At 55.2% G+C, this 18,792-nt stretch overlaps 1 protein-coding gene and 1 long non-coding RNA gene across 3 annotated transcripts in view; one reads left to right on the plus strand and one right to left on the minus strand.

Annotated features, from left to right (window-relative positions):
* Positions 1-5,813, minus strand: part of PLIN3 (perilipin 3) — a 17,958-nt gene extending 12,145 nt beyond the window's left edge. For both annotated transcript variants that reach the window (XM_042977848.1, XM_042977847.1), the window contains exons 1-2: positions 5,758-5,813; positions 2,947-3,040 (exon numbers count right to left, since the gene is read on the minus strand). In XM_042977848.1, coding sequence (XP_042833782.1) covers positions 2,947-3,024 — 78 coding nt within the window. In that variant the 5' untranslated portion in view covers positions 3,025-3,040; positions 5,758-5,813. The remainder of the gene's footprint in view (positions 1-2,946; positions 3,041-5,757) is intronic.
* LOC122236548 overlaps positions 1-17,659 on the plus strand; it is a 20,025-nt gene extending 2,366 nt beyond the window's left edge. The window contains exons 2-4 of the long non-coding RNA XR_006214589.1: positions 1,511-1,616; positions 15,707-15,971; positions 16,966-17,659. This is a non-coding gene — a long non-coding RNA (uncharacterized LOC122236548). The remainder of the gene's footprint in view (positions 1-1,510; positions 1,617-15,706; positions 15,972-16,965) is intronic.
* The last annotated feature ends 1,133 nt before the right edge of the window (positions 17,660-18,792 follow it).

Consider the following 18,792-nt stretch of genomic DNA (forward strand, 5'->3'; position numbering starts at 1 on the left):
GCAAGCACAATTCTGAGGGTTTTAGGGTTTTCACAAGGTCGTACAACCATAGCAGCTAATTCTAGAACTTTGTCATCACTCCCAGAATGGTCACTCCTTGTCCCCCCCCCCCCCCCCCCCAGCACCCAGGAATCCACTTCCTGTCTGTGGATGAGCCTGTTCTGGGCGTTTCACACATGTGGACTCCCACCCCGTGGGGCCTCTCCTGTCTGGTTCCCTTCCTGAGCGTCGTGTGTTCAAGGTCCGTGCTCCATATGGTAGCATGTATCAGTGTTAGAGTTTTTTTTTTTTATTTTTAAAAAAGTTTATTTTGAGAGAGAGAACATGAGTAGGAGAGGGGCAGAGGAGAGGGAGAGAGAGAATCCCAAGCAGGCTCCACACTGTGATCACGAAGCCCATATGGGGCTTGAACCCACGAACTGTGAAATGACCTGAGCTGAAATCAAGAGTTGGACGCTTAGGGGCGCCTGGGTGGCTCAGTCGGTTAAGCGTCTGACTTCAGCTCAGGTCATGATCTCGCAGTCCGTGGGTTCGAGCCCCGCGTCGGGCTCTGTGCTGACGGCTCAGAGCCTGGAGCCTGTTTCGGGTTCTGTGTCTCCCTCTCTCTGACCCTCCCCTGTTCATGCTCTGTCTCTCCCTGTCTCAAAAATAAATAAAACGTTAAAAAAAAAATTAAAAAAAAAAAAAAAAAGAGTTGGACGCTTAACCGACCGGGCCACTAGGCGCCCCTCATCTTAACCGTTTCTAAGTGCGCAGCTCAGTGGCGTCAAGCTCACGCACACTGTCATGCAGCCACCCCCAGCCATCCGTCTCCAGAACTTGTCCCCAAACTGAGGCTCTGTCCCCAGGAAATATGGACTCCCTGCCTCCAGCCCCAGCTCCCACCATCTACACTGTGTCTCTGTGACAGGACTCCTCTAGGGACCCCCGTGAGTGGGGTCACACAGGACATGGCCTTCTGCCTGGCTTCTGTCACCGTGCACAGCATCCTCCAGATCCATCGACATGGTGGCAGGTGTCTGTGCTCCATTCCTCTATGTGGCTGATATTCCGTTGCCGGCTGGTTTTGTAAATAAAGTTTTATTGACACACAGCCACGCCCCTGTTCATTTACATATTGAATATGGCTGCTCTTAGCCTACGGGAGCAGAACTGAGTTGCTGGGACAGAGGCTCAGTTTCCGCACCCATAACATGGGGGCGGGCATCCATTCCTGTTCAGTAGGAGTTGCAAAGATCACTCGTGTGAAGATACCGGCAGGAGACTCACAGGCACCGTGTGAACTCGCGTTTGAACGCACTTAACCGCCAGTCCCGGGAGGTGGGGCACGTTATTCCATTTTACAGAAGGGTTAACTGGGGCACGGAGGGGTTGAGTAAGTCACCCAAGATCACAAAACCAGGCAGCGGCCACTCTGGGCCTTAGACCGTCTGCCTCCAGGATTTACCCACGAGGTCTCTTCAGGACTTAATCACCAATCTCCTGGGTGATCCAGCAACTCTGCTTTTAGGAATCTACCCCAGGGACAAGACACACGCATCCACACAAGACTCGCCCATGAAGGTTCACAGCATTCCTGACGGCCAAGTGGAAACAACCCAGATGTCCATGATTTGGTGAGTGGATTAAAGAGAAAAAAAAAAAAAAAGTATGGTATAAGGTAGGTTTTAAAAAAATTCATAGTCTCAGGGCACCTGGCTGGCTCCTGGAGAACATGGGACTCTTGATCTTGGGGTCGTGAATTCGACCTCTGTGTTTGGAATAGAGTTTACTTAAAAAAAAAAAAAATCAGGGATGCCTGGGTGGCTCAGTGGGTTAAGGATCTGACTCTTGATTTTGGCTCAGGTCATGATCTCACAGTTCGTGAGCTCGAGCCCCGAGTTGGGCTCTGTGCTGACAGCTCAGAGCCTGGAGCCTGCTTCGGATTCTGTGACTCCTTCTCTCTCTGCCCCTCCGCCTCTCACACACTCTGTCTCTCTCTCTCTCTCTCAAAAATAAGTAAACATTAAAAAAAAAATTTTTTTTTAAAAAGCAAGGAAGGCACCTGGGGCGGCTCAGTAGGTTAAGCGTCCGACTCGATTTCGGCTCAGGTCATGATCTCGAGGTTTGCGAGTTGGAGCCCGGTGACTAGCTCTGCACCTCCCCTGACCCCGCCACACCCCCCCCTCCATACACACACACACACACACACACACACACACACACACACAGTTTTTAAAGGAAGGAAATCGAAAAGACAAATCCTGCAGGATTTCACTCATGAGGTACCTAACATAAAAGGTAATAGGTAAATTACCTTAAATTTACCATAAATTTACGATAAAAGGTAAATCTCAGTTTCCCTATTCTGGACATTGCAGAGTGAATTTATGAAAGTGAATTTATAAAATTCACTCTGCAATGTCCAGAATAGGGAAACTGAGATTAGTGGGGGCCAGGGGCTGGGGAGGAGGGCAAGGTAATGGGAATGACTGGTAACGGGGATGGCGTTTGCATCTGGGGTGAGGAAAAGCTTCCGGAACTAGATGGCGGTGGCGGTTTGCACATGGCCAATGTACTCAACGCCGCTGAAGCGCGCACAATTCAGCACAGTATTTGCATCGTTGTTATGTGTCGTTTTACCTCGGCTTCAAGAAAAGAACGAAGCACGGACGACCCACGATGTGGGTACGGCCCCCAAAACATGACGCTCAGGGGGAGAAGACAGACACGAAGGGGTCTCAGATCGCAGGACTCCATTTATAGGGAATGCCCGGAACAGGCAAACCCAGGATGAGGGGCGATTCGGGGCGGAGCCCTGCTCTCCCCCAAGCCTCTGGGGTTTCCGGTTCTGCCCCCGCCCCCACCCGTGAGACACGTGTCCGGGGTGCGGGTGAGGGACCCTCACCCGCAGAAAGAGCTCTGTTGACCTCCACGTGCTACCAGCAGGCCCCGCCCCCCCCTCACCTGCTGTACCGGTTCTTCCGGTTCTTCCGCTGTCACCGGGCTGCTGCTGACGGTGGCTTCTGTCCCGTCGCCAGACATTTCTCAGGAACAGGCACTGTGGCAGACGCACGGATCAGTCAGGGTACAGCGTGCCCTGTCCCTCCCCCCAGGAGGAAGTCCGGGTTCACATCTGCCCTGCGACCTCCCCCCCCCCCCCCGTTTTTTAGAGCCCTGCCTCCCCGTCCTTCACCTGCACCCGCAAGTGGGCCCGCGCAGATGCTGGTGCCGGTTCAGCAGGGCTGGGTGGGGCCCCGAATCTGCTTCTAAAAAGCTCTCAGGTGCTGCTGATGCAGCTGTTTCCAGGGCCACGCCTTCAAGGCCAACGCCAAGAGTTCCACTTTATCAACACTTTGGGGAGGCACCTGGGGTGCAAAACCTCTGTGGACGGCAATTCGCCGATGGCTACCTGCTTTCAAGAGCCATCTTCCCCTAGACCCAGAGACCTGCAGGGGCTGGTCCCACACCTGCACTGCCACACGGGCAGAGATGTGTACCTGTTGTCGGCCACAACAAGACACTGGAAACCACCCGGTTTCCCAGCAGAAGGGGCCTTGAAAAGATGGGACACAGCCCGGCTAGTGGCTACAGAGACCTTCACGTGTAACTGGCCGGAGACCTTCAGGGAAGAAAGGCGGGGGTGGGGTGGCAAAGATGTCTGCTGGCACAGAATCTCCAGACACAGTTAACTGTTAACAGTGGCCACCTTTCAGGGAAGATCAGGTGGCTGGGGCAGGCCTCTGACTTTGGAGCCAGGTAGGTAATATTACCAGTTCAAAAAAAAAAAAAAAAAAAAAAGCTAAGCATTAAAAAGAAAAAAAAAAAGATGGAGCCCCTCAGTGGCTCAGTCCTTTGAGCATCTGACTGTGGCTCATGTCACCATCTCAGGGTTCATGGGATCTGTCAGCACAGAGCCCACTTCGGATCCTCTGTCCCCCCTTCTGTCCCGCTCCCACTTGAGAGCTCTCTCAGAAATACACACACACACACACACACACACACACACACACACACACACACAGCCCCTACTGCAGACCAAGTCAGGCTCCGGAGTGGCCAGGGAGGCTCCCCAGGTGACTCTCCTGCACACGTTTGCAAGGTACGACGGGAGCCACAGGTGCGTTCCGTTTTTCTGGCCAGGCGAGGGCAGGTGGGTGTCAGACCCAGATGGCCAGAGTCCCAGCTGTGCCCATGCTATACTTGGTTGAGCAAGGAGCCTCCTCTCCCCTGGCCTCAGCCCCCTCACCTGCGAAATGGCGCTAAAGGTAGAGCCTGCCTTCGAGGCTGGTTCTTCCGGTATTTCTGGGAGGAGCCTGTTGTGAACCCCTGGCCTTGATTCTGAGTCTTTCCTTCTAGAGGAAGGGGGCCCGGCCACCCGGCCGCCGCACTGCCCTGTCCCCCGGGCACAATCCAGCGAACGGATGTCCCGAGAGCACCAGTTCTGGGGTCCAATTTGCAACTCGCTAGCGGTGGGAGCTTGGGAGAGCAGCACCCTCTGGCAGAGCCTTGCCTGCCCCATCTGTAAAATGGGGATAAGCGTTCCCAGCTCGGAGTCCCTGCAGATCGGCAGAGGGACTGAACATGTGGCGCTTAGCTCAGTGCCTAGCACGTGGTAGGTGGTCAATAAACAGAACCATCTCACACACATGCGAAGCCAGTCAGGAAGGAGCTCCTGCTTGTTACCAAGGTCCCCAGCTGGGAAGTGGGGCCAGCAGGTGCACTTGCCCCTGGTGATCATCACGACTCCCATGATTTCCCCCACCTGCCCCGGAGCCTGAGCTCACCTGGGCACCTTGGAGGCCCATTCTCCCATTCCCTTTGCCCATCGATCCCTCCTGGCGCGGGTTTAACCAAGGGGCGGGGGGCGCATGGCAGATGTCAGCGCCCCCGGAAAGTCCCTGGGGTCTGCAACCTGTCTGCAGCCGGCTCCAGCCCCCAGAACAAGAGCTAGCTGAAACGCTGCAGTGGCGCAGACGTCCAGCCGCCAGGGCATGCTAAGATACAACTTCCAAAGTTCCCAGACACCGAGGCCCCAGGCCCGGCCCTTGGACTCAATCCTGACATAGGTCCCAAGGACTCAGATAATAGGTAGGCCTTCCCAGCCGCCTAGAGCAACCCATTGGCCACACCCACCCAAGGGAGGGGGGGGGCGGGGGCCGCCCGCGAGCTCCCCAGGGTCAGCTGGGCGACCAGAAACCGGGGTGTGGGAGGAGTTAAGCCCCCAGGTGGCAAATCCATTTGCTGGAAAGGGGGCTTTGCCAGGCAGAGAGACAGTCCCCGGGTTGGGGGCGGAGGGCGGGGCGGAGGAGGAGGGGTAGGGGCGCCCTAAAGCCCCGGGAGGGCCGATTTCCTGTGCAGGACAGGCTGCCGCTGCTCGCCTCCAAACTGCGTTTGCAAAGCAAGCACAGTTTTTGTTTTTGCTTTTGTTTAGAGAGGATGTGTTTTATAATGGGGACTTTACCGCCCCCCGCCCCCGCCTTAATACTGCCAATTCTAGGGGCTCTTTCTGCCTCCCCCTAAAAAAGTCTCAGGAACTGAGAGGAGAGAGTTTGAAAGTCTGACTGTGTTCCAGAAATTAGATTTTTTTTGAGTGGGGGGTGGGGGGTGGGGCACTGAAAGAGACAAGAAAGCTCAGCCAGGGCTGGAGACCCCTCCCCAGGCCGAAGAGAGCAGCCGAGTCCCCAGGAAGGTCCTCCCCTCTCCTTCCTCCCCTGGGACGCCCCGGGACTCGGCGGACCTCGCCCCCCGCCTCCATGGGGCCCCCCCGCCTCTCACCGCGGTCAGCGGGACGTGCAGGGCGCGACAGCCAGCTCGGAAACGGTCTGGGGCTGACCCCCTGGGGAGGCTTTTATACTCAAGGGGGCGGGCGCTCGGGAGTGACGGGCCCGAGGGCCAATCGTATCGGGAGGCTGCCCGCCGTCAGGCCTCGGCCCCGCTCGGTCCGGGACGTTGGAGCCACAAGTGAAGTCCAGGAAGGCCCGGACTTCTGCTGGACGCGCGCGCGATCCGCCCTCTGTCTGAGTCGGGCGACCCTTGGAAGACGCCTGATCCAGCAAAGGGCGCCCCTCCCGACCTCGGGATCCTATGAACTCGGCGCAGGGAGGTGCGATCCAGGTTCTGGGATTCCCCCCCTCCCCCCCCCCCCCAGTCCCTCCTTTTCTCCAGGGGCGGTGAGAACCCCAGAGGTCTTTGCCTGATGCCCCGTCGCGTCAGGAACCGAGTCCCAACCCTGAGAAGGTGATGGAGCCAAGCTCGACCCAACAATGTGAACAGAGCCTTCGCCACATAGGTGAACAGATCAAGAGTGCCTTCTGCCGGTCTTGACCTGCATGGTACCACTTAATCCTCCCAAACGGTTCCTTTATCATCCCCATTTTACAGATGAGAAAACTGAGGCCCAGAGACGGTCGGTCAAGGGTAGTGCAGGGATCAACTTCCAGATCTCTGACTCCTGGATCAACCCCTCCCTAAAGCAGCAACCACTTGGATTTGTTTGCATCCCACCCCCCCCACCCCCCAATCATTTATCCTCTTGGTCTATAAACCAAAGTCTCAAACTCAGGTGGTCCCAAGGGCCAGAAGGAAGGAAGTGGCTCCGCTAAAGCGTTGGCAGCCTGGCAGAGAGTGGCCCTATGGGACACCCACCCAGAGATTCCCACATCCACCAAGATTTTAGACTAAAGAAAGTGCTCTGCCTTTTACGAAAACCACCGGACCACACAAAACCCAACCGGGGCTGTGTTCACCTCAGGAGCCACAAGTTTGCTACATTACGTGGGGTGGGGTGGGGTCTCTGAAGCCCCGGAAGGAACAAGAAAACAAATTGGTATCTGTGACTGTGGTTTTTCCGACAGTGACCACACTAGCACCAGGCAGTAGAGCTTTCTGAGACGCTGGGAATGCTCTGGAATTCTGTGGCATTCAATATGGTGGCCACCGGCGCCATATGGCTTTTGCACATCAGGAAACTGAATGTTCGCATCTAAGTAACCAAGTGCAGCTAGTCAGATTCTCAAGTGAGTCTGAGACACCGCGAGGATTAAGGCAACCAGCCACAACAGTTACACGTTTCACCTCGGCTGCTGGCCTTTTTTTCCTACCCGTTCGCGTTCCTACTCATTCACTCAGCCATTCTTCTGGAGCTGCTGTGCTGGGCGTTGGGGACAGTGAGTAAAACAGATCCCAGCCTTGTGGTACTCACCACCCAGTGGCAGAGACAGGCAATAAACGAGAAATGAGTGAAATACATAGTAGGTCGGGGGGTGGTGTTACTGAGAAAAGCAAAGGACTGAAGATGGGAGAACGGGGGTGTGATTTTTAATAAGGTGGTCAAGGGAGGCCTCCCAGATTGGCGTCTTAATGCAGAAGCGAGGGAGAAAAGGAGAGCCCCCCCCCCCCAGAGATCCGGGAAAACAGCACGTTCAAAGGCCCTGAGGCAGACCATGCTTGGTAAGTTGGAGGCCCCGCCAGGAAGTCGATGAGGGGGTAATGGAGGATAAGAGTCCTGGGATGGATAAAGCTCAGAGAGGTTAAGTGAGTTGTCTAAGGTCACACAGCTCAAGAGTCACTGGGAGTAATGTCTGGTAGCACAACTTTTGAAGGAAAGGAGAACAGCCATGCCCACCTTCTTCCCTAGTGTGGTGCTCAACCCCCACGTTCAGCTCTCCGCCAGTGCAATCCGGGGCGTTGGCCATTGCGCATGTGTGTATGTCGGTGGGGGAGGGGACCGCACCACCAGCAGCAGCTACACGACCAGAGGCTTAGTGCTCGCTTTTCGGCACCACTGCCTCCGCCTCCTGGCAGTCTTCCTGCCCACCTCCTCAGTCTCCCCCAGGCGAAGGCTCCCGGACAAAATAGAGGATGTCCACTTCAATTTGAACTTCTGGTCAACCAGGAATACATTTGGGGGGGGGGGTAATAAGTATATCCCGTGCACTATTTGGGATATACTCAGCGTTCAAAAATGATTCCTTGCTGACCGGAAATTCAAACTGAGCTGGGCATCCTTTTTATTTTTCTGTTTTTGTTTTTGCTAAATCCGACAACTCTACCCCCAAACTCACATCCCTCTCTCTGCCCCATCCACATCCTCCCTCTGTCACCTCCTGGCCTGGGTGGGCTCCTTGAGGGCAACACCTGTCCAGGATTATTCCCAGGGTGGGAGGTGAGAAACATACTGTTTTCTGAGCTATTTTATTACATTATTCAAAGGCCTGCTTTAAATTTCCCCCATTTTCTGGATGAGGAAGCTGAGGGTCAAAGAGGTGATGTTCCAGGTCGAAAAACCAGAAATGGGTAGTCGGAATTTGTCTGAGATCTCAATGTACCCTCCTCCTCCTCCTCCTCCTCCCGGCTTCCCCTTCCTCTTCTCCAGGCACACTTTCCAGTGGAAAAGCTCTGAAAACTCCCATTCTTTTGCGCCGAGCCTAGAGGAAGGAGAGACAGACCAGCGTTGTGCCACTAGGTGGCGCTGCTGGTCCCAGATTGGTCTCTGTTGGCCCAGGTGTCCCCTCCATCCACAGTCTGACCCTTCCCTCCTTCCATCCATCCATCCATCCATCCATCCATCCATCCATCCATTTACCAAGCATCTCTTATTATGTGTGAGCCAGGTCAGGCCTGGCTGCGAGGACCTAGTGATTCACTGCATATTCAGTCATTCAGCAAACAATTATTAAGCACCTGCTGTGTACCAGGCTCGTGCTCTGCAGCCCCGGGGATTCAGCCTCTACCACCTTCAAGGCACTTATAACCCAGTAGGGAGACACTTGCCAGGGACTAGAAGGGCTGCATTCAGATTTTCACAGCACTGGGGCGCTTGAGTGGTGCGGTGGGTTAAGCGTCTAACTCTTGATTTCCGCTCAGGTCTTGATCTCGCGGTTCATGAGTTTGAGCCCCATCCGCATCGGGCTTTGCACTGACAGCGCAGATCCTGCTTGGGATTCTCTCTCTCCCTCTCTCTCTCTCTGCCCCTCCCTCCCCTGCTCACGCTTTCTTTCTCTCTCTCTCAAAATAAATAAACTTAAAAAAAAAAAAAAACACTTTCACAGCCCTAAGGCACTTTGGGGTCCCTCCCTCCATGAAAAAAATATTGCAAATGACCTTTTACAACTGCACTGGTATTGCATTCATTCTTTTCTCCTGATTTTTAAGATAAGTTGAAAAGAACCATTTCCACGGACCCTTAAAAGTGTCATGGGTCCTGGGTCTCCTGGGTCTGACGAGTAAGTTGGCTCTGGTGCCCAAGGGTAAAAAATAGAGGCGATTGGGCCGCGTTGGAGCTACACAGGCACAGTGGAGCCCAGAGGAGGGCTGGACCCAGGCTGTGGGTGGTCCTGGGAAGCCTCCAGGAGGGTAATGTCTAGGCCGAGTCCTGAGAGAGAGGAATCAGCGTCAGGCAGGTGAAGGCACTGGACAGGTATTCCAGGCACAGGGAACAGAGAGTGTGAAGGTGCAGAGCGAGAGGCTGGAGGGTAGAATGTGGTGGGGGCAGGGTGTCAGCGAAGAGAGACCAAGTCCGACAGTTCGGTCAGGGCCAGGCTGATAGGAGCCCTGAGGACATAGGGGAGCCACAGAAGGTTCTGAAGCATGGTCAGCAAGGGCGGGTGGGAGGGAGCATTGGAAACTGTCTTGGGCCGCCTTATGGATAAAGGAAATCAGGAAGGGGAAAATGAGCTCACCTGCTTGAGGGAAGTCTTACAGAAAAGGTGGAAGTCATAGAAAGGAGGAAAGGGCAATACAGGAGGACATTCCAGGCACCGTGATGAATTGCTCATTCAGGAAGTGTGTATTAAACACCTCTTGTGTGCTTTGCTGAACAGCGGTGAAACAGAAAACGGCCGTCCGGATGAGGTGTACTCCGGGCAACAGGAATACCTGTGCAAAGGTCCTGGGGCAGCACTGGACTGCCGTGTTGGAAGAAGGGCGAAGAGGCCCGCCCAAGTGGCCAGAGCAGAGCAATCCAGGGGGGGAGAGAGGGAGGGGACGAGGCAGGTAGGCTAGGGGAGGACCTGGGCTTACACCCCGGTGGGGTGGGGAGAGGCGGGGGTGGGAGCCCTGGAGGGCTGTGGGCGGAGAAGAGGGGCACCTGACTCAGGTGGGGGCATAGCTGGGGTCTTGAACAAGCAGGAAGCTTTTGGGCAACCACGGCTCCTTCTGGGAGAGGGGGCTGGGAACCAGGAGTAGGGGTTGCTTGGAGCCCTGCTGAGGAAGGGGCTTCATCAAGCAGAAGCTTTTGGCCTTTATCGTTGAAACGGGGGATTGAGAGGAGGGAGGCCCTGTTTAGGTCTCTGGGGAGGGGGGTGGAGTCTTCAAGAGGCAGAGAAAGGCAGGGGTGAGGGCAGGGCAGGCGGGAGCTGATGGCCCATGACCAGGCCTGCAGGGAGGGTGGGGGTAGGTGGGAGAGACCACGGCAGGGAGTGGACAGGCCACGGTTCAGAAGGTGAGGTTGACTCGCGCCTGTGGCGAGGGACCCAGGGAGGCGGAGGCCACCTAGGCCCTCCCCGGGGCTGGGACCAGCGGAGGAACGAGTTTGGGAGGGCGTTGGCGAGTTTAGTTTTGCCTCTTTGAGAGCCCGTGGGTTGCAGATTTATCGAGTAAAATTACAGGATACCCAGTTAAATGTGAATTCCAGATACACAATGAAGAGTTTTTAGCATAAGTATGACCCCAATATCGTAAGGGACCTACTCATGCTAAGAAATGTTAGTTTCGCTGCGCGTCCTGTATTTTTCCTGGGAGCCACACCCCAGCCGAGCAGACCTGCCTACGTCTTCCCCAGCGACGCCAGTGGCTGGACAGTCTGACCAACTGTGGCCCGATGGCCAGAAGGCAAGGTTTTGTCTCCTTGTGCCGGCTCGCCGCGGGAAACCGGGGGTCTTTTAACATGCAGGCCCTGGCCTGTCCCCGCCCCCCCCCCCCCCCCCCCGCCCTCATGGCGCCAACTGCCCGCTGTCCCCTGCACGGAGGTACCGGCTTGGGGGGAGGGGAGCAGCTCTGAGACCCACTGTCCCCTGGGCCGGCCCCTCCCGGGCCGGTCAGGTCCCACTGGGCACCGCCAGCCCCAGAATGCCAGGCCGGGGGTCCCGGCAGAGGGAAGGGCTCCGTGTGGCCTCTTTCCACCCAGCTCTGGTGGCCCGTCCAGCTCAGAGCCAGACATCTGAGGCCCCCTGGCCTTTCTGTGAAGTCCTGCAGGCAGAGCGGGCTGACTTCCTCGTCAGAATGTGCCGGAAGGACAGAGGCCTAGGGGCGGTTGACCAGGAACTAGATCCCTCAGGGCCGCAGCCACCCCCTGCTGCCCCTACACTGAGTGGCCTTGTCTGGGGTGGCCAGGCCCAGCAGCTCAGGGCCTGGCCCGCCAAGCGTCAGCTGCCAGGATGTGCCAGTCACGTTGGTGGGGAAAGAACACCCCGTTCTTGGCTCTCCCGGCTGCCCCTTTGTTCACAGGCAGAGGTGGGGGGCTGTTGTCCTGGCAACCGGCCCCTTCCCCCTCGAACAGTCCCTTGAGGTGAGGAGTGGAGGCACCTGGGATCTGGGGGTTCCGGCCAGAGAGGGTCTCCTGTCACCCAGGATGGCAAAAGAACACCCCCCACCCCCCGCCAGCCGGCCCTGCCCGCTCAGGGCTCACGTGTCCTGGACACGGGGGAGGCCAGGTCACCCCCTTGGGATCGGAATGCCGGAGGTAGCAGCAGCAGGGGGGAGGACATTCCCAGCGGGGCAGGCTCCGTGGTGGCAGCTGCTGGGCCCCGCCTGTCCTATGTCCCCTGAGTTGGAGGCGGCAGCTGGTGCAGCGGCTTGGGTTCCTGGGGGGTGGGGGGTGTTCTTTTGGGGGTGGGGGCGAAGGAACGTGAGAAGCACCTCCCCCCGGGGCAGGAAGTGGGGTGGTCCCAGCTGTGTTCTCCCGTTGGCCCACCTGTCCCAGTGGGTACCACAGGCCACCGCACAGGAAGTGTTCCCAACGCCCGCCTGTGTGGTCTCCTGAATCTGGGGCCCAGAGGGGAGGCAGCCGACGGCGGCGGCGGCGGGGAGGGGGCAGGAGCCCCGCCGCCATTGTGCGTCAGAATCTTCCAGAAGCCCCCAGCTGCGGTGACAAAAGTATCCGGGGGGTGAGTGCTTACTTTGGCCGACGCGTTTATAGACGTAGGCTGTTTGATCCTGCATCTTTGGGAAGGAGGGACGAATGATGAACTCGAGTTTTACAGGTGGGGATACTGCGGCTCAGAGACGGAAGTGACTCAGCCAAGGTCACACAGCATATAAATAGCAGAGCTGGGAATCTCATTAGCATTGACTCTATCAGATACACTACCTCCACAGAGACACCCGACCCTGTAACGCGCACAGGGGTTTTGCCACCTGGGGCAATGCTGCCTTCAGAACTCTCGGGGATTCTGACTCCACTTGGGGTGTCTGGAGACTTTTGGAGTTGTTCCTACTCGGGGTGCTCCCGGCGTGGAGGGGGTGGGGCCAGGGATGCCGCCCAGCCCCCACAGTCCCCAGGGAAGCCCCCACAGAGAGTGATCCAGCCCCACATGTCAAGTTGTGCCACGGTGAGCGATGACAGTTCACATTTAAAAGCCGTCATGGCGAGCATCAGTAGTCACATTATTTTAAGTGTAATCATTCCTTACAGATTGTACAGATGAGAAAGCCCACGTCCGGAGAGCCTGTGGCTCAGACTCCCAGCCCTGCTCGGGCACCGCCGTTCCTGGCTGCTTCCATGATGCCCTGTAAGCTTTACGGGAAAGGGCGCTGGTGCCCAGGGGAGATGTAAATGAGGACTCACACCCGCAGCCCCCAGGACGGGCTCAGACCACCCTGGGCCATCTCGGCTTGGCCACTCACTGATGCTGAGGGCCGCTGGCCGGCCGGTCACCTGCCTCAGCTCTGCATCTCTGAGATGCGTCCCTTCCTCCTTAGCCGACGCGCTGCTGAGCGGTGGTTAGGGGATCTCATCCTGGTTTTGTGAGCCTGGGCGCCCCCCTGCCCTTCTCTGAGCCTCTGCTGCCTGGTCGGTGAAATGGGGGCAGTGATGACCCTTGATGGCTGTTGTCCTGATTCACAGATGATGGAGAGGATTCAGTCCACAGCTCGGCTTGGTGCCTGGGGCACAGTGAGGACCATGTAAAGCTTGGGTATTATAGGGGCGCCTGGGGGGTTCAGTGGGTTGGGCGTCCAACTTCGGCTCAGGTCGTGATCTCAAAGTTCATGGGTTTGAGCCCCGCGTCAGGCTCTGTGCTGATAGCTTGGAGCCTGCTTCGGATTCTGTGTCTCCCTCGCTCTCTGCCCCTCCCCTGCTCATTCTCTGTCTCTCTCTGTCTCAAAAATAAATAAACACTAAAAAAAAAAAAAAAAAAAAAAAAAAGACTTGAGTATTATTATTTAAAATTTTTAACGTTTATTTTATTTTTGAGAGAGAGAGACAAAGTGTGAGCGGGGGCAAGGCAGAGAGAGAGGGAGACACAGAATCCGAAGCAGGCTCCAGGCTCTGAGCTGTCAGCACAGAGCCCGATGCGGGGCTTGAACCCATGGAGCGTGAGATCGGGACCCAAGCTGAAGTCAGACGTTTAACCGACTGAGCCACCCAGGTGTCCCATTATTTTTAAGTGGGCTTCATGCCCCGTGCAAAACCCAGCACGGGGATCGAACTCACAAGCCCGAGATCAAGACCTGAGCTGAGATCAAAAGTTGGACCCTCAACTGACTGAGCCACCCAGGTGCCCCTTGGGCATTGTTATTATTACAAAAAATTCAATGGTAGTAAAATACACACAACATAAAATTTACTGTAATTTATCCTAGCCATTTTAAGTGCACAGCTCGTGCACAGCTCAGTGGCATTAAGTGTATTCACACTATTGTGCAACCACCCCCCACCATATGTCCCCAGAACTTTCTCATCTCCCCAAACTGAGACTCTGTCCCCATGAAACACTGACTCCCTGCCCCCTGCCCCACCCCTGGCTCCCACCGTCTACTCTCTGTCTCTGTGGACTGGGCTCCTCTAGGGACCCCCGTGAGTGGGATCAGGCAGGATTTGTCCTTTTTTGAAATTTAAAAAAAAAATTTATCTTTGAGAGAGAGAGAGAGAGAGAACGCACGTATGCAAGTGAGAGAGGGACAGAGAGAGAATCCCAAACAGGCTCTGTGCCTTTATCAACAGAGTCCGGCTCGGGGCTCGAACTCACAAACCTCGAGATCATGCCCGGAGCTGAAATCAAGAGTCGGATGCTTAACTGACTGAGCCACCCAGGCGCCCCAGGACTTGTCCTTTTTGATTGACCTACTTCACCTAGCATGACGTTCTCCGTGTTTATTGATGGTGCATCATGTATCAGGATTTCCTTTCTCTTTAAGGCTGAGTAATATTCCATTGTATGAATGGACCACACCTGTTTATCAGTTCATCCATCGGTGGACCCCCCAGCTGCTGTACCAGGGTGTGATCATGGAAAGAGGAAGAGTCTAGAAGGATATTCAAGGTGGACCCAATGGGATTGGTCAAGCGATTGGTTGAGGAATGTGTTGGTTTTTTTTTTTTTAATTTTTTTTAATGTTTATTTATTTTTGAGACAGAGAGAGACAGAGCATGAATGGGGGAGAGGCAGAGAGAGAGAGAGAGAGACACAGAATCGGAAGCAGGCTCCAGGCTCCGAGCCATCAGCCCAGAGCCCGACGCGGGGCTCGAACTCACGGACCGTGAGATCGTGACCTGAGCTGAAGTCGGACGCTCAACCAACTGAGCCACCCAGGCGCCCCAAGGAATGTGGTTTTTAAAAATACGCCCAAAGGGATGCCTGGCTGGCTCAGGCTGTAGAGCATGTGACTCTCCCTCTCCAGGTCATGAGTTCAGGTCCCATGTCGGGTGTAGAGTTTAAAGTAAAAAAAAAAAAAAAAAAAAAAAAAAGCAAACAAAAAACATCCACAAATGTTTGCTTTTTTTAAGTTTATCTATTTATTTTGAGAGAGTGGGAGAGAGAATCCCAAGCAGGCTCCACACTGTCAGCATGGAGCCCGACTTGGGATTCAGACTCACAAACTGTGAGATCATGACCTGAGCTGAAATAGAGTCAGGCACTTAGCCAACTGAGCCACCCAAGCGCCCCTCCATAATGTTTTGACGCTCCTTTATTTAAAAAAAATTTTTTTGGGGGGCGCCTGGGTGGCTCAGTCGGTTAAGCGTCCGACTTCGGCTCAGGTCACGATCTCGCGGTCCATGAGTTCGAACCCCGCATCGGGCTCTATGCTGACAGCTCCGAGCCTAGAGCCTGTTTCGGATTCTGTGTCTCCCTCTCTCTCTGACCCTCCCCCATTCATGCTCTGTCTCTCTCTCTCTGAAAAATAAATAAATGTTAAAAAAAAATTTTTTTTTAATGTTTATTTTTGAGAGAGAGAGAGAGAACATGAGCAGTGAGGGGTCAGAGAGAGAGGGAGACACAGAATCGGAAGCAGGCTCCAGGCTCGGAGCTGTCAGCACAGAGCCCGACGCGGGGCTCGAACTCACGAACTGCGAGATCATCACCTGAGCCGAAATCGGATGCTTAACCGACTGAGCCCCCCAGGCACCCCGACACTCCTTTGCAAAGGTGGAGCCTAATTCTCTTCCCTGTGAGTGTGGGCTGGACCGAGTGAGTTGTTTCTTACAAACAAAATATGGCAGAACCGATTGTGTCCAACACTCTGAGACTCGGTCACAAAAGTCACCGTGGCCTCCCTGCTCTCTCAGATCACTCGCTCTGGAGGAAGCCAGCTGCCGTGTTTCGAGAACACCCAAGGAGCCCAGGTGGCGAGGAATTGAAGCCTCCAGCCAAGAGCCATGTGGGCGGGGCTTCTCCAGTCATCACAATTCCGTTTTGAGAGGCTCTCTCTCTGCCTGCCGTGTGGACAATTCCGTGTTGAGAGGCTGTCTCTCTGCCTGCCGTGTGGACAATGGACGAAACGGCAGAGGTGAACGTACGCCCCCTTGGGAAGCAGCCACTGCAGTCATCCACGTAAGCACTGATGGTGGCCTGGGTTCGGGTGGTGGCAGGGGAGATGGAGAGAAGTGGACAGGTTAACAGAGCTGCCGAGGAAGTAAAACAAACAGAATTTGGGAGAATAAGCGACTCAGGTAACTTCACTGTCGTGGGAGCTGAGGAGTGGACCGGTGGTGCAGGGTGGGGAGAAGGTGACGTGACCGGTTTGGCTGTGGCCACATTGAGTCCATGCCCCCCAAATGTCCAAAGGCCTCCATAAATATAGCTACTCGTATGATAAGAGTAGACTAGGGGCGCCTGGGCGGCTCAGTCGGTGGAGAGGCCGACCTCGGCTCAGGTCACGATCTCACGGGTTTGTGAGTTTGAACCCTGCATCAGGCTCTGTGCTGACACAGCGCGGAGCCTGCCTCTGATTCTCTGTCCCCACCCCCCCTGCACCTCCCCTGCTTGTGCTCTCTCTCTCTCTCAAAAACTGAACATTACAAAAATAATCAGAGTAGCAGACGCGGAGAAATCCTAGGGTACACCAGTGGCTGGAATAAGCAAATTTCAACTTGTTATGTACTTATTGTTACTTGTTGTTTATTCAATAAAGTTTTATTCCTTGCGTTTGCACCAATCAAGCGCGAATCAAGTGTCCTGGGGCAGCTCCCCTCCAAACACTCCTCTGCAAGCAGCTGGCAAAAGGGGAGAGAGAGAGCAAGGTTCCTATGGCAAGTTTGTAGCGTGGATCTGGCCCTGAAGTGACTTCCGTCGCTTAACCAGATCAGTCACAGGGCCATTGGCCATGATCATCTTACCTCCCATTGGCCAGGCCAATCACGTGGCCACACCTAACTGCAAGGGATACTGGGAAATGTAGTCCAGCCATGTGCCCAGGAGGAAGTAGGAAACCCTGATGGAAAATGAGCCAGTCCTTGCCAGGGTCTTATTATTGTCCCCATCATTTCTGTTATTATTTGCACTTATCATCTGCAGAAATGACCCTTGACGGTCACCCATATTTCAGGACCCGAGGAGGGTGAGAGGTGCTGCCTGGTATGTCTGGAAGGCTTCCTGAAAGAGGAGGTATGGATGATGTGGCTTTGAAGAAGACAGAAGCCAAAGATCTGAGAAGTGGGAGAAGAGTAAGAATCTGGCGTGACATCAGGGAAGTCGTTCCTTCGTTCCTGGCCGCGCGGAGCCTGGTGGGCCAGGGTGAGTGCCAAGGGGACCCAATGGACCGAAGTGCCTGATTTGTGTTCAGAGTCTCCTGGTTGCTTGAGGAAGCAGATTGCCAGATAAGATACAGGACACCCAGTTAAACCGGAATATCAGATAAACAACGCATGATTTTTTTTAAGCCTAAGTATATCCCAAATACGGCAAGGGGACGTACTTATGCTAAAATATTACTGTCCTTCTGGAATTCAAATTTAACGAGGCATCCTGGACTCTTATTTGCAGGGAGGACAGAATGTAGGGGAGGTCAGGTGCTGGTGACTGATGGTCATGGATGTGACATGGGCCCGATGTGCAGGCCGTATGCCCGGAGGACTTTGACGTCTGCCCTGAGAGGGGTAGCCCTGGGAGGCTGTGAGTGTAGGAGGGACAGGCCCTGACTTGGGTAAGGGGCCCTCAGACCCAACCCCGGGGCTTGGCAGCCACCTGCCCCCATGGATTTCCCCGGCCTAGGGCCTTTCCCCTTCAGCAGGGCTGACATCTGGGGCCAGATCATTCTTTTTTTTTTTTTTTTTTTAAGTTTTTATTTAAATTTCACTTAGTTAACATACAGTGTGATATGAGTTTCAGGTGCACAGGATAGTGATTCCACACTCGTGTACATCACCCAGTGCTCATCACGACAAGTGCACTCCTTCGTCCCCATCACCTATCTCACCCATCCCCCCACCCCTACCCCCTGGTAAACAGCAGTTTGTTCTCTGTAGTTAAGAGTCTGTTGGGGCCAGATTTTCTTGATTGTGGGGGCAACCCCGTTCACTAGGGATGTCGAGCCGCATTCCTGACCCCCGCCCACTCAACGCCGGGAGCACTCGTAGTCATGACAACCACAAATGCCCCCAGACCTCGCCCAGCGTCCCCTGGGGGCAGAGCCACGCTGGGTGAGACTCACTGGGTTAGGGGATTCCATGGACCTCCAGGAGACTCTGCATCCCATAATCATCTGACCTACTGAGGTCCTGGGATACCGCACACATTTATATACACACATCAAGGGGCACCTGGGTGGCCCAGTCGGTTAAGTGTCCAACGCTTGGTTTCAGCCCAGGTCATGATCTCGTGGTTCGTGGGTTCGAGCCCCGCATTGGGCTCTGTGCTGACGGTGAGGAGCGTGCTTGGGACTCTGTCTCCCTCTCTCTCTGCTCCTCCCCTGCTCTCTCTCTCTCTTTCTCTGTCAATAAATAAATAAATTAATAAGTAAACATTTAAATACACACAACAAGCGGGAGGGAGAGAGGAGATAACTCACAAACACTGGAGGGGTCACCCTGATTTGCACCGCCTGACCCATCGGGGATTTGTTCTGGTGTCCAATTTTATGCCCAAATGATGAACGCAAGGTTTCTCCCCCTTGGCACTGTGGGCCGTTGGGGCTGGGTCATCCTCGGGGGTGAGGCCATCCTGGGCATTGCAGGACAGCGAGCCACATCTCTGGCCCCCACTCCCCCCCGCCATGCTCGGAGTAGCCCCTGTTCCCCTCCGTGGGGACAGCCCTTACGACTGCACGTCGCCGGTATGCCCAGAGGGCTGAACCACCCCGGCCGCGGACCCCAGGTCTAGGCACTGTAAGAGCCCAGCAAGGAAATGGGTCTGGAGCGCCAACCGGGGCGGGGAC

Source organism: Panthera tigris, chromosome A2 (genome assembly GCF_018350195.1).
Source record: "Panthera tigris isolate Pti1 chromosome A2, P.tigris_Pti1_mat1.1, whole genome shotgun sequence".
Lineage (NCBI taxonomy): Eukaryota > Metazoa > Chordata > Mammalia > Carnivora > Felidae > Panthera > Panthera tigris.